General features: G+C 36.4%; 2 protein-coding genes across 3 annotated transcripts in view; one reads left to right on the top strand and one right to left on the bottom strand.

Annotated features, from left to right (window-relative positions):
* Positions 1-22,576, bottom strand: part of FBXO16 (F-box protein 16) — a 162,402-nt gene that overhangs the window by 68,033 nt on the left and 71,793 nt on the right. The gene's annotated exons all lie outside the window — the stretch shown is intronic.
* The window catches only part of FZD3 (frizzled class receptor 3), an 81,783-nt gene that overhangs the window by 2,901 nt on the left and 56,306 nt on the right, over positions 1-22,576 (top strand). Inside the window, exons 2-3 of one of the 2 annotated variants that reach the window (XM_050802478.1) lie at positions 2,781-2,824; positions 5,814-6,346. In XM_050802478.1, coding sequence (XP_050658435.1) covers positions 6,158-6,346 — 189 coding nt within the window. In that variant the 5' untranslated portion in view covers positions 2,781-2,824; positions 5,814-6,157. The remainder of the gene's footprint in view (positions 1-2,780; positions 2,825-5,813; positions 6,347-22,576) is intronic. The other variant, XM_050802479.1, reaches the window with a different exon arrangement.

Below are 22,576 nucleotides of genomic sequence, written 5' to 3'. Positions count from 1 at the left end.
TGTGTGTGTTTTAAGCCTTAATCACTTAACACATTGGAAGATTAAGTTATTTGTTGTAATCAGTAGATGATGACAAATGGACTTTAAACATTAGATGAAGTAGGAAAGTTCAGAAAAGAGATTCTCTGAGATTAGTAGGAATCTAGGTCCTGTGAATTAAATATGAAGCTATATAAACTTTCTTGTAGCAACCAGTAGGCAAAGGGCCAAAGACTATATAGACTTTAAGAAAAGGAAAGTACCATTTGAGCAATGAGTGTTCGCTGAGTGTATATTTTGTCTAACAAGACAATAATTTTCTCAAGAGAAGGAACTGTTATTTAGAGATAGTTATTGCTAATCCTTGCAATGCGTTCTTGAAAACGTGTCTGAAAAAAGACAAAGAATATCCCTCCTGTTCCCTCTGTAGGCAATGTGTAACCAGCATTTACTTCTTGAGACAACCTTTAGATGATCTTTCTCAAGTTGAAATGCAAAATGTTACCTGCATTTATCAGGTGTCAAGAAAATGAATTCTCAACAGAACAATGAAATGGAGCCCTATCTGTAGAGAAAGTGTAAATTGGAATAGAGTTGCTGAACATAATCTTTTGTTGCAGAACCCCTTTGACAAACCCTTAGGGCCCACTTCTCTCATCATCCTTTCTTCTGGGATTCAGTCTGCTTTCCTCTTCCCAGTTGCCACCTCCTGCATTTCCCACCGAGTTCTTTGGGTCTGATTTTGCAGCCAGCCTGGGAAGATGGTCTTCCAAGATTGGAATCCCTTCCCTTTATTGCTGTCTTTCAGGAGAAATACTTAGTTTATTTTATTTTAAAGACTTTTTGTCATCAAAAGAAACCTGATAAATAATGGTTGGGAAATATAAATTCCTAATGTTGTACATTCATAAAAATAGAGATGTGTAAACTTTAAAGTATCTAGTCCTTTTTGTTTTCTGATGGAATGTTAACCAAGTAACTTAGTCTGAAATCAGCTTTCCAGATATTCTGTATTGCTCTATGGAGAAGTGAATATGTCTCTTTTCCCCTACAAAGGGCATGAGCAACTGTTGCATAGCATTCACTTTTTGCAGGGCCCTCACCCCTGAAGCTGCTCACTCCAATTATGTTAATCTAGTAGGTCCCCCCTTTGTTTTTCCAGTTGATATACTGCAGTTTCTTATAATAAAAAAAGAAGATAATATCAATAAGAACGCCCCAAACAACTCTTAACCTTTATTTAATGACTTGCTACGTTTGGATAGGATCTCTTTGGCCAGAATCTTTACTATGTCCTGCAAATCTGGAACTTCAACTTACAGCTTTTCCATGGATGACCCTACCTTAGGAAAAGTGGCATGCTCACATGATTGTGATTAAAGCAGATAATTCATTATGTTATTGAAGACATATTATTTGGAATGTTTATCAAAAGTTTTAATTTTTTATTTTATTTAATTTTTTTGAGACAGGGTCTCACTTTGTCACCCAGGCTGGAGTGCAGTAGTACAGTCTCTGCTCACCGCAACCTCCGCCTCCCACGTTGAAGCAATTCTCGAGCCCTTCCTGAGTAGCTGGGACTACAGGTGCAAGCCAGCTACTTTTTGTATTTTTAGTAGAGACAGGTTTTTGCCATGTTGGCCAGGCTGGTCTGAAACTCCTGGCCTCAAGTGATCGGCCCGCCTTCGTCTCCCAAAATGCTTGGATTACAGGCGTGAGCCGCTGTGCCCAGCCAGGAGTGTTTATCAAAAGTTTTTAAGTTGTGCATACCATTTGATTCAGTTGATTGGTTATCTGATTTTTTTAGTATTGAAAATCAGATTTTGACTCTTACTATATTGATCATCACTGATTTGCTTTTCTTACTAGGTACGGTAGAGCAGTAACGTGTTCCTTGGCTTGTTGCTTAATTAGTAGTCAATAAACCAGTCATTTCACTAGTAGTTTTTCTTGTCAGCTAGTCAGCACACATTTATAGATTGAGCAGAGTTAATTACTTCATACACAAAATAATGCATGATAGGTTCTTTAACAAAATTCTGTAAAGCATTTAATATTTTATTTTTAAACAATCGAAATAGTTTTACTATATTACATGTACATATATTTTTTCTGACAAAATGAGCTATATACATATACTGTTTTGTAAACTGCTTTTACATTTTATTTTTTATTTATTGTTACTATCTTACCATATCCACAAATACAGGTTTATGCTCATCATTTTTAGTAACTATATAATATTCCATCATGTGTTTATACCATAATTTATGTAACCAGTTTCTTATTGGTAGACGTTCAGGTTGTTTCCAGCTTTTATACACTAATATTTTGGTTGTGCATCATGTGTACTTATGTGTTTACTTAGAATAAATTATAAGATAGATTTGCTGGATGAAATTGTGTACATTTTAAGGGCTTTTGCTGTAAGTAGCCCCCCTTTTTTTTTTAAAGTACCAACTAGTTTACTATTAGCATTTGAAAATGTTGAAATGTTGAAGGTGTTCTTTACCCTGTACTTCCACCCTTTACTATGTGATTAGATAATCTGATTAGACCATAATGATTGTTTTTTCCCATCTGATTGGCAAAAATCTTATCTCACATTTGCATTTTTTATTAGTGAAGTTGAATATCTTTTCATATGTTTCTTGGCTACTTGTCTTTCTTTTGTAAATTTATGTCTTTTGCTTATGTTTCTATTAAAATGTTATCCCCTATCTGCTTTTATTTTTAAAATTCATTTTATGTATATAATTATATAAATGATACCTTTATTCTTTTTAATTATTCTGTTCTAGGATAGCATTTCTCAAGACCTGACATGGAGCACTTGTAACCTGAGGTAATCATTAGAATGCATATCATTCTCCAGGATTCAGATTTCTGGGAGAATCCATGAATCTGCTACACTTTAAGATTAGAGAACTGCTATTTTGGGGGAAATGAAAATTCTTTAACACCTGTACTTTGCCTGTTTTCTTTTTGTCTCACTGAATTCCACTGCTGTTTTTTCCCTTCTTTAATAATCATAAACTACAGTCTTTCTGTATCAAGATTATTGTCCTTTCACAGCTGAACAGTAGATTTTACAAAAGCATCTTGGTACATGGTAATGTGAATGTCATAGTACATAAGGAAGCACTTTTATAAGAAGGTGGGATACTTTACTTGCAAGTGAGGCAAAAGGAATAAAAGAGGAAACCAGGTAAAATAGATGGAGTAGGCAGAATGTAGGGGGACATATCAGCTAGTTTTAAAAGCTGAATGAGAGGCCGGGCGCGGTGGCTCAAGCCTGTAATCCCAGCACTTTGGGAGGCCGAGACGGGCGGATCACGAGGTCAGGAGATCGAGACCATCCTGGCTAACACGGTGAAACTCCGTCTCTACTAAAAAATACAAAAAACTAGCCGGGCGAGGTGGCGGGCGCCTGTAGTCCCAGCTACTCGGGAGGCTGAGGCAGGAGAATGGCGGGAACCCGGGAGGCGGAGCTTGCAGTGAGCTGAGATCCGGCCACAGCACTCCAGCCTGGGCGACAGAGCGAGACTCAGTCTCAAAAAAAAAAAAAAAAAAAACTGAATGAGATATTGCTCAGTTTCTTCCTCAGGTTTTATGTGGTAGTATTCTTTGAACCATTGATTTGAAACCCCTACCTGCTTGAAAAATAGATTAGTTTAAATGAAATTTTTAAAATTCTTGGTGTTACTATATACATATTCAATAGGGAGTAATGTTCCCTTTAATTTTTTTTTAGTTGCAGGCAGATGAATATGCTACATAAGCAATAAACAACAAAGACTGAACTTACGTGGATGTTTTAATACTACAATCAAATAAAACTTTCAACAGTTATTTGATGTATTTAATGATATGCATAGTTGTTACTGTGCTGCATGGTAATTAAGATAAATATGTTTTTAACTATGGTTAATATCAGTTTTCTTTTCTTTTTTTTGTGACGGAGTTTCGCTCTTGTTACCCAGGCTGGAGTGCAATGGCGCAATCTCAGCCCACTGCAACCGGAGCCTCCCAGGTTCAAGCAGTTCTCCTACCTCAGCCTCCCGAGTATCTGGGACTACAGGCGCCTGCCACCATGTCCGGCTACTTTTTTGTTTTAATAGAGACGGGGTTTCACTATGTTGGCCAGGCTGGTCTCGAACTCCTGACCTCGTGATCCACCTGCCTCAGCCTCCCAAAGTGGTGGGATTACAGGCATGAGCCACCCCACCCAGCCCAGTATCAGTTTTCTATAGGCAGACCTCTACATTTGTGGGGAGAAAAAAAATATGGCAGGCCAAGAATCCGTTTCAGAAATTTCTGATGTAGAACATGAGGAGCTTTGGGGCTTTTTGAGCAGGGTTTACTTTTAACCTTAGTTTCCTAATTCTAGGGACTATACACTTTTCCCTTCCGTTAGTCAAGACCATCTGCTAGAGGGAGAAATTGGGAAGATTCAGCCATTGTTTTACTTTCTCCAAATAGTTTTCTGTCTGGTAACTGAAGCTTGGGACATGGAGTTCCCAATCATTGATAGTTAATGCACAAAGGATAGTTTCTTTCCCCGCTTAAGCCAAAGCAGTTCCAGGTCCCACAATCTAAGTTATTATAGGTGCTAGCATTTGAGTTGTCCTGTTAATCTGGGGCTTTGAGAATTTCTGAACCTGAATTTCTCATCTTTTCCCAACCTAGGCTCTCCACAACAAACATAAAACTATCCAATGCATATGAAACAAATTGAAATAAAAGCAAAGTTAACATCGTTACTAAACCAAATCGAAATGTGATAGCTTAGAATATGCCTTTTTCATACCAGACCTGCCTTCCACTCCACCCACACCCTCTCAGAATCACACATAAGTTTGCCCCTGGAGAAGTACATACAAGTTAGAAATTCTAAAGCTCCGTGGAAACAATAACTGGGAATTATTCTTATTTCTGCTGTGACTTTTTAGGGATGATTTCTATTCTCTGTGCAGCATGGCTGTGTGTAATGACCATTCGTTGATGAAATATTTCTTAGTGCTACATCTGTGTTGTTAAATTTTTGTACTATCTAAAATATAATGTAATACTGTGAAAATTTCCTAGTATTTTAGAACCTTCTATATGTCAATTCAGTATTGGTTGATAGAGGTAGCATTTGTATAAACTAATTCAGTGATTAAAATGTCTAATGTTTAATACTGCTTTACCATTTATAAAGTACCTTTGCGTTCCTTGTCTTAATGATTCACTCATATCATCCCTGTGAGCGAGGTGGTATTGGAGTCATTTTCAAGAAGAAAAATTCTGGGTGCATAGAAGTTAAGTGGTATGTTTACATTCACACAGCTAGCAAGAGACTTGAATCTGTATCTTTTGACTTATTTTTCAGACCACTTTCACAGATGTCTTCTGCTACGTCAGTTAATGCAAAAATATACTGTTAAAGATTAAAACACATACAATTTTAAGTTCAATAATTTAGGTTATAAGCATAATATTTATATTTTAAATAAAATTCAAGACAATAGCATAAGAATTTTTAAAAATGAATCAATTATATATTGTGACTGATGAAAAATTGCCATTATAGATGAGAAGTTAAACCATGTGTTATATAAGCAACTGAGGGAAGAAATGAAATTTGCATTTAAATGCTGTTTAAGAATCATTTTAGTGTAGCTATAGCATAAATGATAAAGTAGAAAAATTATATCTTTATAAAGTACCCACATATTGTTAACTATTAGGTCAGTGTAATATCTCTCATCAAAGATTATTAATGTCAAGTCCATAATACTTTGAGAGCAAATGACTAATTTCTCCCATTTTTTTAAAATAATACTTTCCAGATATTTCAGTCGAAGGAAGAAATAGCTCTTCTCCTAAGATGGAATCTGTGGTTTGGGAATGTGGTTGATCAACTTGATATGTTGGCCAAATGTGCCTCATGTAATAAAATGAAAAGAAGAGACAAGATGATGTCATTTTCCCATATTGTGAAACCAAAAACAAACGCCTTTTGTGAGACCAAGCTAACAAACCTCTGACGGTGCGAAGAGTATTTAACTGTTTGAAGAACTTAACAGTAAGATATAGAAGAAGTATCTTCGAGCTGAGACCTGCAGGTGTATAAATATCTAAAATACATATTGAGTAGGCCTCATCATCCGAATCTCGTTCAGACCCAGGAAGGATGGCTATGACTTGGATTGTCTTCTCTTTTTGGCCCTTGACTGTGTTCGTGGGGCATATAGGTGGGCACAGTTTGTTTTCTTGTGAACCTATTACCTTGAGGATGTGCCAAGATTTGCCTTATAATACTACCTTCATGCCTAATCTTCTGAATCATTATGACCAACAGACAGCAGCTCTAGCAATGGAGGTAAGACTTGGTCTATTCTTTGATGTATCTTAGTGAGTGACTCTTGTGTTGTCCCATCAGCCAATCTAATGAATGTGTTTGATAAACAACAGGAAAATAATATGCTATTTTAAATTATGTCTTATACATTTAAAAATTTATATGTTTTGCTTCAGACTCTAATAGATTGAAGAATTCACATTTGGTGAATGTAACTGTTATATTTTAGACATTATACTTTTATAAAGAAATTTGAAATACCAGAACATGGGAGATAATAGCCATTCAGAAGTTTAAAATTTAAGAATAACTCCCAAGCAGTGAAAAAGTTTTTGTCAATGCGAATTATCTGTTCTTGATCTCTCAGAATTTTATGAAAGTTTGCTGCCTTATTTGAATTTTTTTAATGGTAATTCTTCAGACAGTTCTTAATTATTTTCATTTAGAAACTATTTCAAATTTACAAACTGTGGACACATTAATTGATATAGTTAATAATAGGTTTAAATAAGGGTATATATATCTATAATGGTTTTAGAATTGAGGACAGGGATATATATATACCAGATAAGAACTGGGAGGCAGTAAGCAGTGGTGGTATTAAGAGTAGACTTTGAGGTAGACAAACCTGAGTTTGAATTCTACATCTACCACTTTCTAACTGTATACTTTGGCCACGTTATATGAACTTTCTCACCACTTTCTCACCATAGTTTCTTTGCTTGTAACTTAGAGACTTCTGTAAGGTACAAAGTGAAAATCCATGTATAGTACTTGGCACATAGTAAGTACTCTATAAGTGATAGCTTTTACCATTTGTTCATATTCTCATATTAGTGAGGCTACCTAATATAATTTAGAGGGAATGCTTGATACATTAGACTTCAGCCTGTTTCCATAGCGCTTTCAGCAAATGGAAGCCTATGTTTTAGAATTCTTCATTTTATAGTAAAATCGAAAAACGTAAGTCTGAGAAAATTTGTAAGATTATTATTCATATATTTTGAAATAAGGAGGGCATCTTATATATTCCACATATTTGAAAATGCTGTAGATGTTGAACAAAACATTTTTTGCTTTTCCTCTGAGTACACGAGGTCTAAGTGGTTGAAGAGAGAGATTTGGTATAGGCTATCAGATTAGGATATATAAAAATGGGTATTGGTTTAATACAATAAGTTGGTTCCAGGTGTAGTAGTCTTTGCTATGTATTAAAGCTATTGATTTCTCACAGAAAATTGAATTAGAAACATTTTTATGTCTGATATCATTTTAAATCATAACTCCTTTGGGAAGCAAATGGGTTAATAAGAAGCAGGTCATAAAGATGCTTGTCCTGACTTGGGTTCAACTTTTGGCTCTGCCATGTAGTAGGTTTAAGACTTTGGATGAGTTACTTAACAAACTCCTGATCTTTGTTTTCTTCATTTGTGAAAAGGCAGTATATGATATACCTTGAAGGGCTGTTGGGATTAAATAAGAGATTTATAAAGTAGCTAGCACAATGCATCATACACAATAGGTGATTTGCAAATATTAATTCTATTCCAAATTCCATTTCTAAATCATCTAAAGGGAAGTACTAGAAACACCACATATTTGCTCCAGTGAATTTGCATCCCTCCTTGTAGGTTCATGGGGCATTCATTCATAGTGATAGCGTGATAGGCCCTCTCTGCCTTCTCAAATATACACAGGTAGTCTAGATATTTCAGTGACAATGGGGTTGCCTCTGTTTGAATTTCAGACATTCTAGGGAGAGCACCTAAGTGAGTAATAGTTTCTAAGAGAAGGTTCTAATGACTTGAAGTAATGTTGGGAATAGTTGCATATTGCATGGTTATCATATCAGGACAGTGATGCCACTGGCTGAAAGAATAATCAAACACAGTTTGAGAGTGTAACATTTCTTTAATAGCAAATGACGTGGAAATTCAGCAGACAACACAGCCTGTTCAGTGCTGCTGATGACTCTCTCCACCTCCATCCCTCTACTGATCCAGGAACCAGCTTAGCAGGCACAAGTAATTGGAGCAAACCCAGCACATTCTTGAGTGTTTGCTGTGAGACTGGATGAATTCAAAGACAGTTTCCTAGGTGTAGCATCTTTCAGCAGGCCCCAGGCTTTAAGCCTGCCTAGAGTCCATTCCTTTTTTCTTTTTTTGTGGGTTTTTTTTTTTTTTTTTTTTTTTTTTGAGACATGTTCTCACTCTGTGGCCCACAGTGGAGTGCTATGGTGCAGTCATGGCTCACCACAGCCTCAACCTCCCAGGCTCTGGTGATCCTCCTGCCTCAGCCTCCCAAGTAGCTGGGACTACAGGTGTGTGCCACCACCCCTGGCTAATTTTTTTGTATTTTTTTTAGAGACAAGGTTTTGCCATGTTGCCCAGGCTGGTCTTGAACTCCTGGGCTGAAGCGATCCACTTGCTTGGGCCTGCCAAAGTGCTCGATTATAGGTGTGAGCCACTGCGCCTGGTTGGAGTCCATTCCTTTACTGTTTTGTGAGTTAAAATGAGTGCCTGGAACACAATGGTATGTGGGCAGTAAGCTAGATTAGCCACAAAGAGGGGAACAGAATCTGGGTTACTTTAAATTTTATTCACAATCAAGTTGGATTTCTTACATCGTGTCTGCAGGGTTCATACTCTGTACTTTTATTGAGATTGGGACATGTTTAGATGGGTAAGTGTCAATCCATTAAGTTAGAAAAGAAGATTCTTGCTAATATGTTTATTTCTTTATTTCTGCCTTCCAAAACATGCACATCGATATACAAACATACATGCTACATTCTTCTAAGTTGTTAACTTGATGTTCTCTTTTCCCCCTGGGTATGAGTAGCTTTTGATAGGAAAAAAAAATTCTCACTTCTGAGCCTTCCAAACCATTTTGAGCTGTCCAAATTGCTAAGTAAAGTTTTGGGAACTGTTCAGCATGGCGCAATAATCAACAAATGTCAGTAGCAATCTTTACTGAGCCCCCTATTATCAGGTATTTATGACTCTAGTGGTAATAAAAGAGATCTGGGCAGGCTTTTCCTCATACTGAATAGTTGAACCAAATTGGCTAGGATGGGAACAGATTAGTGTAAGAAGCACTAGAATAGGGATAGAAGACTTGTATTCTGTCACTAACTAGGTTTGAGACCTCTTTGTGTTGATTTCCAATAGGAAGTAAATTTTTTCTCCTGCCATTTTATAGGGTTATTGTTAAGATCAAGTGAGATAAGTGGCATTTATGTTAAAGAATTTTGAAAAGTTAAAGTGCTGTGTGAATACAGAGCATTATTCTTTGTTGCCTGTCACCCTGTTTTTTAATTTCAGTTAGTGTGTAGAACGAGCAATCTTTAATCTCTCTGGGAGGCTGATTGCTTGCCCCTCCCCACCCCGTATATAGAGGAAAGTAGGCCTTTCTATAGGATAATCAGAGGAAAAATTCCTGGGATGGTTTGTGTTTGCTTCCATTTCCTGTTTTCCTTTGTCATTCTCATTAAAGATATTTTTATGATTTAAGGTTTTCTTATAATGGGAGCATGGGAATCTGGCAATGAAATAATCCTAGTAGGAACACAGAGCTTAAAAGCCTGAACATCCTGTATCTTTTATGGTTCATTAAGAACCAAGTATGTTTGAACCAGTCTCCCAGTTATCCAAACTCAAATTTGAGCTTTTTACTAAAAAACTTTATTATGGTAATGTTCAGTATATACAAATAGAATAATATAATGAAATGCCATGTATCCAGCATCCAGCCTTAAACATTACCAACTCGTAGCTAGTCTTGTTTCATTATCACTGCACGCCCTTCTGGGTCACCTTGAAGCAAATCCCAAATATCAAAATTTAATCCACAAATATTTTGGTATATATCTCTGAAAAGTAAGGTCTCTGAAAATACATGAACACAATACCTTGATTTCTTTATCAGTGTCAAGTATCAAATTAATGTTCAAATTACTCTTGCATATTCCACAATTTTTTTTTCATATTGGCTTTTTCTAATCAGGGTTCATACATTGCATCCAATTGATGTCTCTTAAGTCTGTTTTAATTTATAGGTTTTCCTTTCCTGTTCCCCTTTTTTCTTGTAATATATTTGTCTTATAGAGTTTCCCATAGTCTTTATTTTGCTGATTGCATCCCTGTGGTGGTGTTTACCATGTCTCTGTCTCATTTATTTTTGTAAACAGGCACTGTAGAAGCTTGATTTGACACCAGTTTGGTTTTTTATTGTTGTTTTGGAAGGAATACTTCATAGGTAGCTAACATACTCCTGCCAAGAGCACATAATATTAAGTTATTACTCTTTTTGTAAATGTTAGCAGCCATTGATGATTTCCTAGACCAATAGTTTTGTTAGGGGTTTGCAACATGTGATATTCTAATTGTTACCCTTTCTTCATTTCTTAGCTGGAATATTTGGAAGCTTCTCATTGACTATTGGATTACTTTCTTGTACAGTTTATATAAGAAAGATAGGATAAGTGCTTCCATGTTCCCCCTTTATTAGTTTTTAGAATAATTAGTTGATTCCCAACCATCCATCCAAGGTGACCAGTGAGGGTTCTTTTTTTTTTTTTTTTTTTTTTGGTTTAAGTCTCATTGTGAACTCAAGGTTTTTTTTTGTTTTTTTTTAAAAACATATTTGATGTTTTAAATCTATCACAGTGATTATTGAGGCTCAGAATATTCCATGTTTGGTAGTGGGAGCCTCTACATGGTAGCTCCTGAGTGTTTTATTTTTGAGACAAGGTCTTGCTCTGTCACCCAGGCTGGAGTGCAGTGGAGCAATCATAGCTCGCTGTAGCCTCAAGCTCCTAAGCTCAAACAATCCCCCTACCTCAGCCTCCAAAGTAGGGACTACAGGTACATGCCATCATGCCTGGCTAATTTTAAAGAACTTTTTTTTTTTTTTTGTAGAGACAAGGTCTCACTATGTTGCCCAGGCTGGTCTTGAACTCTTGGCCTCAAGCTATCCTCCTGCCTTGGCTTCCCAAAGCATTGGGATTACAGGCATGAGCCACTGCACCTAGCCCTCCTTAGTGTTTTTGACACCACCCTAATGATATTTAATAGTTTCTTTTCTTTCTGGTGTGATTCAAGCTCACTTCATAAAATTCCGCATCAAACCCTGAATCATCAATTTCTCTAGGAAGCACTGGTTCCTTTTATTTTGGAAATGATAGAATTAAGAGATCACTATCTGGGTGCTAAGTCTGTTGATACGAAGTCATTTTTAGGCCTTTTCATGAACACAGCTAGGGAATACTTTTTTTTTAAGAGAAAGTCAATCGTAAGTTTATACTGATACTTGCAATTCAAGTAATATTGCAGGATGTTGTTTTGTTTTTGAGACAGGGTCTTGCTCTGTCACCCAGGTTGAAGTGTAGTGGCACAATCACGGCTCACTGCAGTCCTAATCTCCCAGGCTCAATTAATCCTCCTACCTCAGCCTCCTGAGTAGCTGGGACTACAGGTGCATGCCACCATGCCTGGCTAATTTTTGTGTTTTTTGTTTGTTTGTTTGTTTGTAGAGACAGGGTTCACCATGTTGCCAAGTCTGGTGTCGAACTTTTGTTCTCAAGCTATCCACCAGCCGTGGCCTCCCAAAGTGCTGGAATTACAGATGTGAACCACCATGCCTGGCTATGGATTTTATTTAGCATCTTTAAATTCATTTTTGTTTCTCTATTCTCTTATCCTCAAGTTTATTATACACATACATTATAGATTTTCAGAATAATATTAGTAATATTATTACTAACAATGATTACAGCAAGCAGTTTAAGATTTCTTTATACTTCTTTTTGTCCTTTAGGGACAAAGATTTCTTTTTTTTTTTTTTTTTTTTTGAGACGGAGTCTCGCTTTGTCGACCAGGCTGGAGTGCAGTGGCCGGATCTCAGCTTACTGCAAGTTCCGCCCCCCGGGTTCACGCTGTTGTCCTGCCTCAGCCTCCCGAGTAGCTGGGACTACAGGCGCCCGCCACCTCACCCGGCTAGTTTTTTGTATTTTTTAGTAGAGACGGGGTTTCACTGTGTTAGCCAGGATGGTCTCGATCTCCAGACCTCGTGATCCGCCCATCTCGGCCTCCCAAAGTGCTGGGATTACAAGCTTGAGCCACCGCGCCCGGCCGTGGGACAAAGATTTCTTTATACTTTTTGTTCTTTAGGGATGTATATCAGCAAGGATGTACAGTGAAATTATTGTGTTTTAAGTCACTGAAATATTTTTTCTTCATGTGGTTAAACACAATACACAGGTTCATATGTGTTACTTTGATTTTGAGGAATGACATTTATTTTGTAATTATACTTCAAGGTACATTCAGAGAAGTCTAGTTTCTATCCCTCTCTCACCTCTATCTTTCTTTTTCCTTTCACCTAAAGGTAGCCATTTTTAAAAAGTTTTTATCCTTCCATTTAAAAACCTTAAATATAACACTTATATAAAATATTTATTTAATATATATCTATATATATTCTTTCACCTTTTTTGATACAGTTATACTGTTTTTTTCCCTACATTACTTTTTTTTCCACTTAATATATTTCGGATATTTCATAGTAGCATTTATAGATGTTCCTCATTTTAAAATTTTAAAAAATTGTGGTAAGATATACATAATACAGTTATGTAACATAATTACAATTCCATCTCCAGAGTTTTCTCTTCTTCCAAAACTGAAAATCTACACTCATTAAATAACAAATCGGTCCCCATTTTTTCTTCTTCCTAGTCTCTGGCAACTACCGTTTTACTTTCTTTGCCTCTGGTATTTTGTATAAGAAGAATCACACGGTATTTGCCCTTTTGTGACTGGCTTATTTCATTGAGCATAACATCCTCAAGGTTCATCGATGTATCATGTGTTGGAATTTTCTTCTTTTTTTAAGGCTGAATAATATTCCATTGTAGGTATATAACATGTTTGGCTTATCCATTTATCCATCAGTGGACCCTTCGGTTGTTTCTACCATTGGAGTATTGTGAATAGTGTTGCTATGAACATACATGTACAATCTGAGTTCCTGCTTTAAATTATTTGGGGTTTGTAGTCAAAAGTGGAATTGCTGTGTCATATGTTAATTCCATGTTTAATTTTTCGAGGAACTGTCAAAATGTTTTCCATATGGTGGCACCATTTTACATTTCCACCAGTAATACACAAGATTCCAGTTTCTCCACATCTTGGCTAACACTGGGTATTTTCTGTTTTTTTTTTGTTTTGTTTTGTTTTGTTTTGTTTAATAGCTGTCTTCATAAGTATGACATGATCTTTATTTTTTTATAGTTAAATTTTACTCCATTGGGTTGGATATACAGTATTATTCGTTCAATTCCTGTTGATGAACACAGGAAACAACTGTGTTTCTGGTCTTTTACTGTTACATAATCTTACAAGTGTGTTTTCACATTTTGACTAGTGTATTTTTGGGATAGGTTCCTAGAAGTATAAATGTATGTGTTACTTTCGTTAATATTGCCACACCTCTTTATAGGGGTTGTACCATTTTGCGTTCCCACTAATAATGTGTGAGAGTATCTGTTTCTTCACAGCTTTACCAAAATAATATGTTGTCATGTTTGTTTGTTTTAAACCAGTATGATAGGTGGGAAATGTTGTCTTAATGATTTTCATCACCTACTTTACAGAGACAGAAGCACCTTCATAATTATTGATACATGAGGGTTCTTAATACCGACAAGAGTATGAAATTCAGAGACAAAGCAGTTCAAGCCCAAGTTTTGCTACTTATCAACTGCGGACAGTAACAATATAATATCCGTGTGCCATCATTAGAATGAAATTGGTTATGAGGATCAAACTATGTGAAAATTGCTTTTTAAAATAACAGTGGGCCAGGCGCGGTGGCTCAGGCCTATAATCTGAGGACTTTGGGAGGCCGAGACGGGCGGATCACCTGAGGTCAGGAGTTGGAGACCAACCTGACCAATATGGTGAAACCCCATCTCTACTAAAAATACAAAAATTCACCGGGCGTGGTGGTGGGCACCTGTAGTCCCAGCTACTTGGGAGGCTGAGACAGGAGAATTGCTTGAACCTGGGAGGCACAGGTTGCAGTGAGCAGAGATCATGCCACTGCACTCCAGCCTGGGCGGCAGAGCAAGACTCCATCTCAAAAATAAATAAATAAATAAATAAAATAACACTGGCAAGGAGCGGTGGCTCACGTCTGTAATCCCAACACTTTGGGAGTCTGAGGTGGGCGGATCACCTGAGGTCAGGAGTTTGAGACCAGCCTGACCAACATGGGGAAACCCCATCTGTACTAAAAATGCAAAAATTGGCCGGGCACAGTGGATCTACGCCTGTAATCCCAGCACTTTGGGAGGCCGAGGCGGGCAGATCACGAGGTCAAGAAATCAAGACCAGCCTGGCCAACATGGTGAAACCCTGTCTCTACTAAATATACAAAAATTAGCTGGGCATGGTGGTACGTGCCTGTAGTCCCCGCTACTTGGGAGGCTGAGGCAGGAGAATAGCTTAAACCTGGGAGGCGAAGGTTGCAGTGAGCCGATATCCCGCCACTGCACTCCAGCCTAGCGACAGAGCAAGACTCTGTCTCAAAAAAACAAACAAACAAAAAAACAAAAACCGGGCGTGGTGGTGTGCTCCTGTAATCCCAGTTACTTGGTAGGCTGAGGCAGGAGAATTGCTTAACCTAGGAGGCGGAGGTTGCAGGGAGTGGAGATTGTGCCACTGTACTCCATCCAGTCTGGGTAACAGAGTGAGACTCCATCTCACACACACACAAAATAAAACATCAGTGCCAATCCTTGCCTAGAGGATCAAATCCAAAGCATAATAGACATTCACAAATTGGCTTCTACTTATTTAGCATTCCTTAAGTCTATCAAGTCTGTAAATGCTATCTCTGCTTGGAAGGCTTTTGTAGTATCCTATTTGGTAATGTCTTAATTTTCAAGGCCTGGTGTGGCTGTTATTTCCTTGTGAAACCTGGGATGCCTAGAAGTTAGTGACTCTCTCCTCCATACTCACCAGTGTGTTTTATATGTACTTCTATTTTTGTGTGTATATTATTATATTGGAATTGTTTACGTTTTTATTCCTTCTACTAGAATTAACCCCTTGAAAGTAGAGCTTGTCTTTATTCATCTTTGTATGCCTAGTACCCGACACAGAACCTCACACATAGTAAGTGCTAAATAAATGTTTGAATTAATTCATGAACTTTATAAATCCTAAATCCCTTAGAGGTGGCAGTAGTAATTGATTACGGTTTAGTGCTATACCTAAGCTCTTAATTTCCTAGGGTTATAAATAATTCTGTGGTTGGTGGAGATGGTGATAGTAATTCCAGTACCAAGGTTGCCATATACTTTTGAATACTAGTATTTTACTTTTCTTTTTTTCTTTTTCTTTTTTTTGGGGGGCCAGGGTGTCAAAGTGACTTGAATCCTTCAACATTATGTGTTTCTACTTATAAGTGGTGTAATTAAGCAAAGAAAGCAACACAACTTTCTCATCTCTAGGCCTTTCATGTTTCTTCTGCATGCATATTCTCCATCTTTGCTTATCAATATTCTGTTGTACTTGATCCATTGTTAGGTTGAAAAAAGAAAGTAAGGTAGATAGCAAAACATTAGTATGGTATCATCCTGGTTTGGTTGAAAAACATATATGCATGTTCATTCAGAGTGAGTGAGCTGGTGGGATTTTCACCAGGACCAACAGTGGTTGTTCCTGAATTAGTAGTTTGTGTTTTTTATGTTCTTCTTCTTTTTTTTTTTTTTTTTTTTAATTATACTTTAAGTTCTAGGGTACATGTACATTTTCTGGTTTTCCTGTAAGGAACACATTATGCTTTTAAAATAGTAAAACTAGCAAATTTTATTTTTAAAAACTTTCAACTGTCCTTTTTTGCTTAGTTCCTGGTGCAGGGTCTAAGATTTAGTATTTATTAAATATATTTTGATTGGATAAGTACAATATAGGGAAGAACTTGGTAAATACTGCAAAAAAGCAAAGTGCTAAGGGGATTCAAAGAGAGAATGGTCGTACGTGAAAGGAGTCATGGAAGGCTTCAAATCGCAGATGATATTTAAATGAACCTTGAAAGACAGATTTTTTTACTGTAGTTTTTATTTTAAGAGAATAGTATAATGTACCCCCATATAACAATAATTATTAACATTTTATGGATAGGGTTTTTAGAAAATGAAACTTCTTTTATTACATTTATAGAATTCATGGTGTTAATCTTTAGAATATGTGCGTTATCAAACAGATTTACTTTCTTTATTATTTTTTGTTAAGGTTAATATTAATAGGTGGTTTTCCCTAAACAAACATCTAGCAAAGTGGCCTAAGAAGCCTGGTGTGACGAGAAACCAGCCAGGAATTAAACTTCCAAATTGAAAAAGGTACATACGAGTAGTAAATTGCATTTGGTCATTTCAGACTTTAGGACAAAAAAATAGCAGCTTCTGAAATTTTTGATTGATTTTCTTGTGTGACAAATCACTATAAAGTGATTTGTCTTAAATTATTAAATGCATTGAAATTTGGTTTGTAAAGCTTTATCTTTTGAGACTTAATTCAGAACCCGTCCATGATATTGGAAATATTAAAAGTTTACTTCCCATAGGAGAGTCAGATTTATGGACCTCTCTGGGAACTCGGCTTTAACTTATGAAAATACATATTCTTCTCTGATAATGAGAAATTTCTGTAAAAAACTCACTGAGAAAGTATTGGAAGGTATTTAATATGCTATCACAGAACATTTTTAAAAATTAAGATTTGAACAGGAAAATAAATCTATGAGATTAAAGACATTTTTACAAACCTAGAGTTTTTTTTTTTTTTAATACAAAATAATTAAAGTTTGGACCTTTTCTCATTAGGCATTTTATTGTTACAGAAAGGGGATTTTTAAAAGGTCTCATTTTTAGTCACTTACAGTTATTCTAAAAAGTTGTTTTTGAATAATTTCTCATTCTAAGGGATCTGAAATAGCCATTTTTAAATTTTCAAGACCATTCCACGTTTGTTTTTATATTTAGTGAATTTAGTCATAAAACTCCCAAACCCCATAGGGTACAGTTTCTATGGTTACCAGACCCTTTGTAGAGTGACAAAGGTTGGAATTCTGATTCTCATGAGTCAAATTTTGGCCTTTGACTGGGTCTCCTCTGCACATCCTTGCTAAGCTTGGGCTGTTGCTATGCTTGAAGGCTTGTCAGCAAGCAGGTTCCTATGGTAACAGGAATGGAAATTTGAAAGAAGAAAGAGAATGGTAGCACAAAGACTTGGTTGATTTGAATTTGAACAAAGAATGGAAGGTTCCCTGTAGTGCACCTTTGTTGTAGAAACCAGAAATTTAATTTTAGAAAGTTACTTTCCAGTTTGTAAACTTCCTATACCCTGGTCTTGATTTAGTGGACAAAAGTATTATGGTTTAGGGAAGTACTCAATAAGAATCTTTTAAAATTCAGTTAGCTAAAGTTCCTTTTCTGTACTTCATAGAGCTTTCATAGTGTTTCTTATGTTATCCATTTGTTCTCAGATTTTTGGTGTTCAGGCTACCTCATTTAATTTTGATTTTGCTGAGGTCAGAAATTGCTAAGGTTAAAATCAGGGCAATTTGCTTATTTGAAAAATGTTAATATTTGTATTTGTTTTTATGTAACAGCTTTATTGAGATATAATGTGAGTACAGTAAACTGCCCTCATGTAAAACATTCAGTTTGATAAGTTTTGACAGATCCTGTGAAACCATCACCACAGTCGAGATACAGAGCAGTTCTATCACCTCAAAAGCTTTCTTGTGCTGCTTTGTAGTCACCCCGCTCTCTACTGCCTGCTCCAAGCAACACTGATCTGCTTTCTTTCATTATGGATTAGTTTCCATTTTCTAGAGTTTTGTATAAATAGAATCATGCAGTATCTACTTTTTTATGTCTGGTTTCTTTCATTCAGCATAATGATTTTGAGATTCATCTGTGTTTTATTTTGTTTTTTTGAAAACTTCACTTTAAAAACTGTCTCACTTGGCAGTTGAGAACAGGGAATTTAGCAAGGTTCCTCCTTATGCCCACCAAGTAGGCCTGCTACAGCTCTATTAACTTGCACCTTTTCCCCAATCCCTTTCAAGCTATCATTTATTAATTGTGTTCTGTATGCTAACTTTTATCTTTTTACTTATGAGTTATTAAGACCATTTTACAGAAGAGGAAACTGAAGCTTAGAGAGATTTGAATACAACAAATTTGTTAAATGCAAGGGCTCTGGATAAGAATGCCGAGATTTGACTTAATCTTGGGTCTGTCTTTGTAGTTGTGTGATCTTGGAAAAGCTACTTAGTTTTCTATATCTCATTTTCTTCACGTGTATTGTAAAATGAGTTCATAATAATAGTACTTACCTTATAGGATTGTTTTGAAGGTTAAATGAGATAATATGTGTAAGGCATTTTGAACAGTGCTTGTATTAGCATTGGAATGTATCCAAATCACACAGCACCGAAGTGTGTTACCAGTGGCAGCGAATCCATACGGGTCTGCAGCAACCTCAGTTCTTGCCTCCTCAGAAGAAAGAATTCGACTGAGGGGCATAAGGCAGAGTGGGAGACTGAGGCAAGTTTTGGAGTAGGAGTGAAAGTTCAGTAAAAAGCTTTAGGGCAGGAACGAAAGGAAGTAAAGCACACTTGGAAGAAGGCCAAGCGGGTGACTTGAGCGATCAGGTGCGTGGTTTGATTTGACTTATGGTTTTATATGTTGGCATACTTCTGGGTCTTCTCCCCCGAGTCTTCCCTTGGGGTGGGCTGTTTGCATGTGCAGTAACCTGCTAGCACTTGGGAAGGGGCTGCATGTACAGTGTGTTTACTGGAGTTGTATGCATGCTCACCTGACGCATTCTTCCCTTACCCGTCTAACCTTCCTAGAGGAAGGTCATATACCAGTAAAACGCTGCTATTTTGCCTCTTAGTGAACATGTTTGAGCCCACTCCCTCAGCTCCTGAGATCTTATCGGGAAGCTGCTAATCACCAATTTCAGGTTTTTCTTATCTGTTGGGAGGATGCCTTTCCCTGGCATCAGCTGAAACCAATTATTATTTTAGAGCGGCTTGAACGTCAAATATTTTCTTCCATTCTGTTGGTTGTCTGTTCACTCTCCTGATAGTGTCCTTCAGTACACAAAAGCTTTTATTTTTGTTGAAGTCCAGTTTACCAATTTTTTTCTTTTCAACTTGTGCTTTTGGTGTCATATCTAAGAAACCACTGCTAAATCCAAGGTCATGGAGATTTGCCCCATGTTTTCTTCTATGAGTTTCATAGATTATGCTTTTATACTTAGGCCTTTGATAAAACTTTGAGTTAATTTTTGTATATAAGGTAAGGTAAGAGACTAATGTTATGCTTTTGCATATGGATTTTCTCTTATTCCACTGTCTTTTGTTGAAGAGACTTTTTTCCCATTGAACAGTCTTGGCATCTTTGTTGAAAATGAATTGGCCACACATGTGATGGTTTAATTCTGGACTCCTAATTCTGTCCCATTAAACTATATGTCTGTCCTTATCTAGTACACACTTTTGATTCCTATAATAGCTTTGTGATACGTTTTTAAATTGGAAAATATGAGTACACCAGTTGGTTCTTTTTCAAGATTGTTTTGGCTATTCAGAGTCTCTTGTAATTCCATATGAATTTTAGGACCAGCTTTTCCATTTCTGCAACAACAGAAGGCCATTGGGATTTTTGAAGGGATTACACTGAATCTGTAGGTCTTTTTTGGGAGTATTGCCATCTGAACAACGTTGTCTTCGCAACCATGAACACAGAATGTCTTTCTGTTTATTTAGGTCTTCAGTTTCCGTCAACAATATTTTATAATTTTCTGTCTTATGTGATATTGGATACATTTATTCCTAAGTATTTATTCTTTTTGATACTCTTTTAAATGGAATAATTTTTTATAATTTTCTTTTCTGTTGGTAGTTTTTAAAATTTTCATTGATCTACTTGGGTTTATATCTACAGTCTTACTATTTGATTTTAATTTGTTCAAACTATTTTGCATCCTTTTTTTCTCTCTTATCTTGCCTTCTTCTTTTTATTGTTTGTTTCCCTCTCTGTTGCTTTGTTAGTTGTGCGTTCTTTTATTGTTTACCCTAAAAATTATGATAGGTACTTTTGACTTATAATATTCTGATAATATTTACTTCATATATTCAGAATATAATATTCTGAAATAATTACTTCAACCATTCCCCCATTAGTGCTCTTCTGACCCTCCACCGTTTCCACTTTACTATAATGCATGTTAATTTTACGTGTATTTTGTATGTATTTTAAGATGATATTATTTTTGTTGGCACAGAGTATTCATTTATATTTTCCCACAGTCATCCCTTTTGTTGCTCTTAATTCATTTTTAATTTTCATCTTAGATCATTTCCCTTCTGTCTAAAGAACTTTCAAGCATTTCTTTTAGTGCAGTTTGCTGATGGCTATTTTTTCCTTTTTTGTCTATCTAAAAGTGTATTTATCTTCATTTGTAAATAATATTTTTACTGGCTAGAGATTATAGGTTTGCAGTTATTTTCTCTCAACTTTTAAAATAAGCCATTCCATTGTTTTCTGGTTTTCTGAAGTCAATTCTGAAAGTTACTGTCACTTCCTTGAAGGTAATGTCCTTTTTCCACTGACCGCCCTTAACATATTTTTCTTTGGTTTTCAACTGTTTAAATAAGATATGCCTAGCTGAGGTTTTCTTGTATTTATCCTTGCGGTTTGGGGAACTTCTCAAATCTGTAGGTGATTGTCTTTAATCAGTTTTGGAAAATCCTTAGCCATCATCTTTGTAGATTTTGCCTCTGCCCCGTTCTTGCTGATCTGTCCTTTTGAGATTGCATTTACATGTGTTAGATCTTTTTTGTGTGTTTTACATGTTTCTTATCCTCTCTTCTGTATTTTTTGGTCTGTGACCTTCTTTCTGTTTGAATATTTTCTTTTGCCTTATTTTCTATTCTGCAAGTCTTATCTTTTGATATCTCTAATAAGTTCTTAATTTCAGTAATATAATTTCAATTATAGAATTTTAATTCTATTATAATTCTAACTTTCTGATGAATTTTTTTATCTTTTATTGAAGATAAAAAAGATAGTCATAGTTATATACAGTCTTGTCTGTTAACTCTAAGAGCTGGATCACCACTTTTTTTTTTTTTTTTTTTTTTGGTTTTCAGTTATATCACCCTGTCTCTTGAGATGCCCAGTAATTTTTTACTAAGTGCTAGACGTTATAAAATATTAGTGAGATTCCAGATAGGTTATATCACTATAGAAAAGATTAATCCTCTTTTCTGCTTAGCAGATAAATGCAATTAGCACTTTACTTTTATTTATTTGTTTTATTTATTTATTTATTTTAGAGACAGGGTCTCACTCTGTCTCCCAAGCTGAATGTGGTGATGTGATCGTAACTCACTGCAGCTTCGATCATAGCTTACTGCAGCCTTGAACACCTGGGCTCAAGTGATCCTCCTGCCTCTGCCTCCCAAGTAGCTGGGACTACAGGCATATGCCGCCATGCCTAGCCTTTTTTTTTTTTTTTTTTTTTTTAAAGTAGAGATAGTCTTGCTGTTTTGCCCAGGCTGGTCTCAAATTCCTGAGCTCAGGTGATCCTCCTGCCTTGGTCTCTCAAAGTACTGAGATTACAGCTGTGAGCTGTTGTATCCAGCCAGCAGATCACTTTAATTCAGTCAGGAACTGAGCTGAGTTAGAGGCTGATTGCAGTGTTGGTAGGTCTCTCCCTCTGATTTGTCTCTGCTACTAGGGTGTAGTCATTCAGGACTTCTCAGCAGAAAGTTTGGTATGTTGAGATGCTGTGTGGAGGTTGAACTGTAATTCATGTCCTTTAGACTGATAAGACTGCCAGAATCTCCACTCTGTTCTCTTTCTGCTTAGCTTCTTGGCTTCCTTCCCTGTGTAGCTTTAGAATTTTCAGATACACATAGGGAAAACTGACTCTGTGTTAGGCTCAATCCTTCCCACTTCTCACTTAGATCTTATTTCTTTCATTTCCAATTTTGTCTCTATAGCCTGAAAAGACCACCTACAGCTCTGCTAGTTTCTCAGGTTCTCCAGCACAGCCTAGGCCAAGCTTGATTCCTAGCCTCTTGTCTTATGCCCAGTTCAACAAATACCTGCTTCGAAAAGTGGCTGTACATATCAGGCTACCTGTTGGTACTTTCCTGCTC

This window comes from Macaca thibetana, chromosome 8, assembly GCF_024542745.1.
Source record: "Macaca thibetana thibetana isolate TM-01 chromosome 8, ASM2454274v1, whole genome shotgun sequence".
Classification (NCBI taxonomy): Eukaryota; Metazoa; Chordata; class Mammalia; order Primates; family Cercopithecidae; genus Macaca; species Macaca thibetana.
This window is presented reverse-complemented; position numbering and strand designations above follow the sequence as displayed.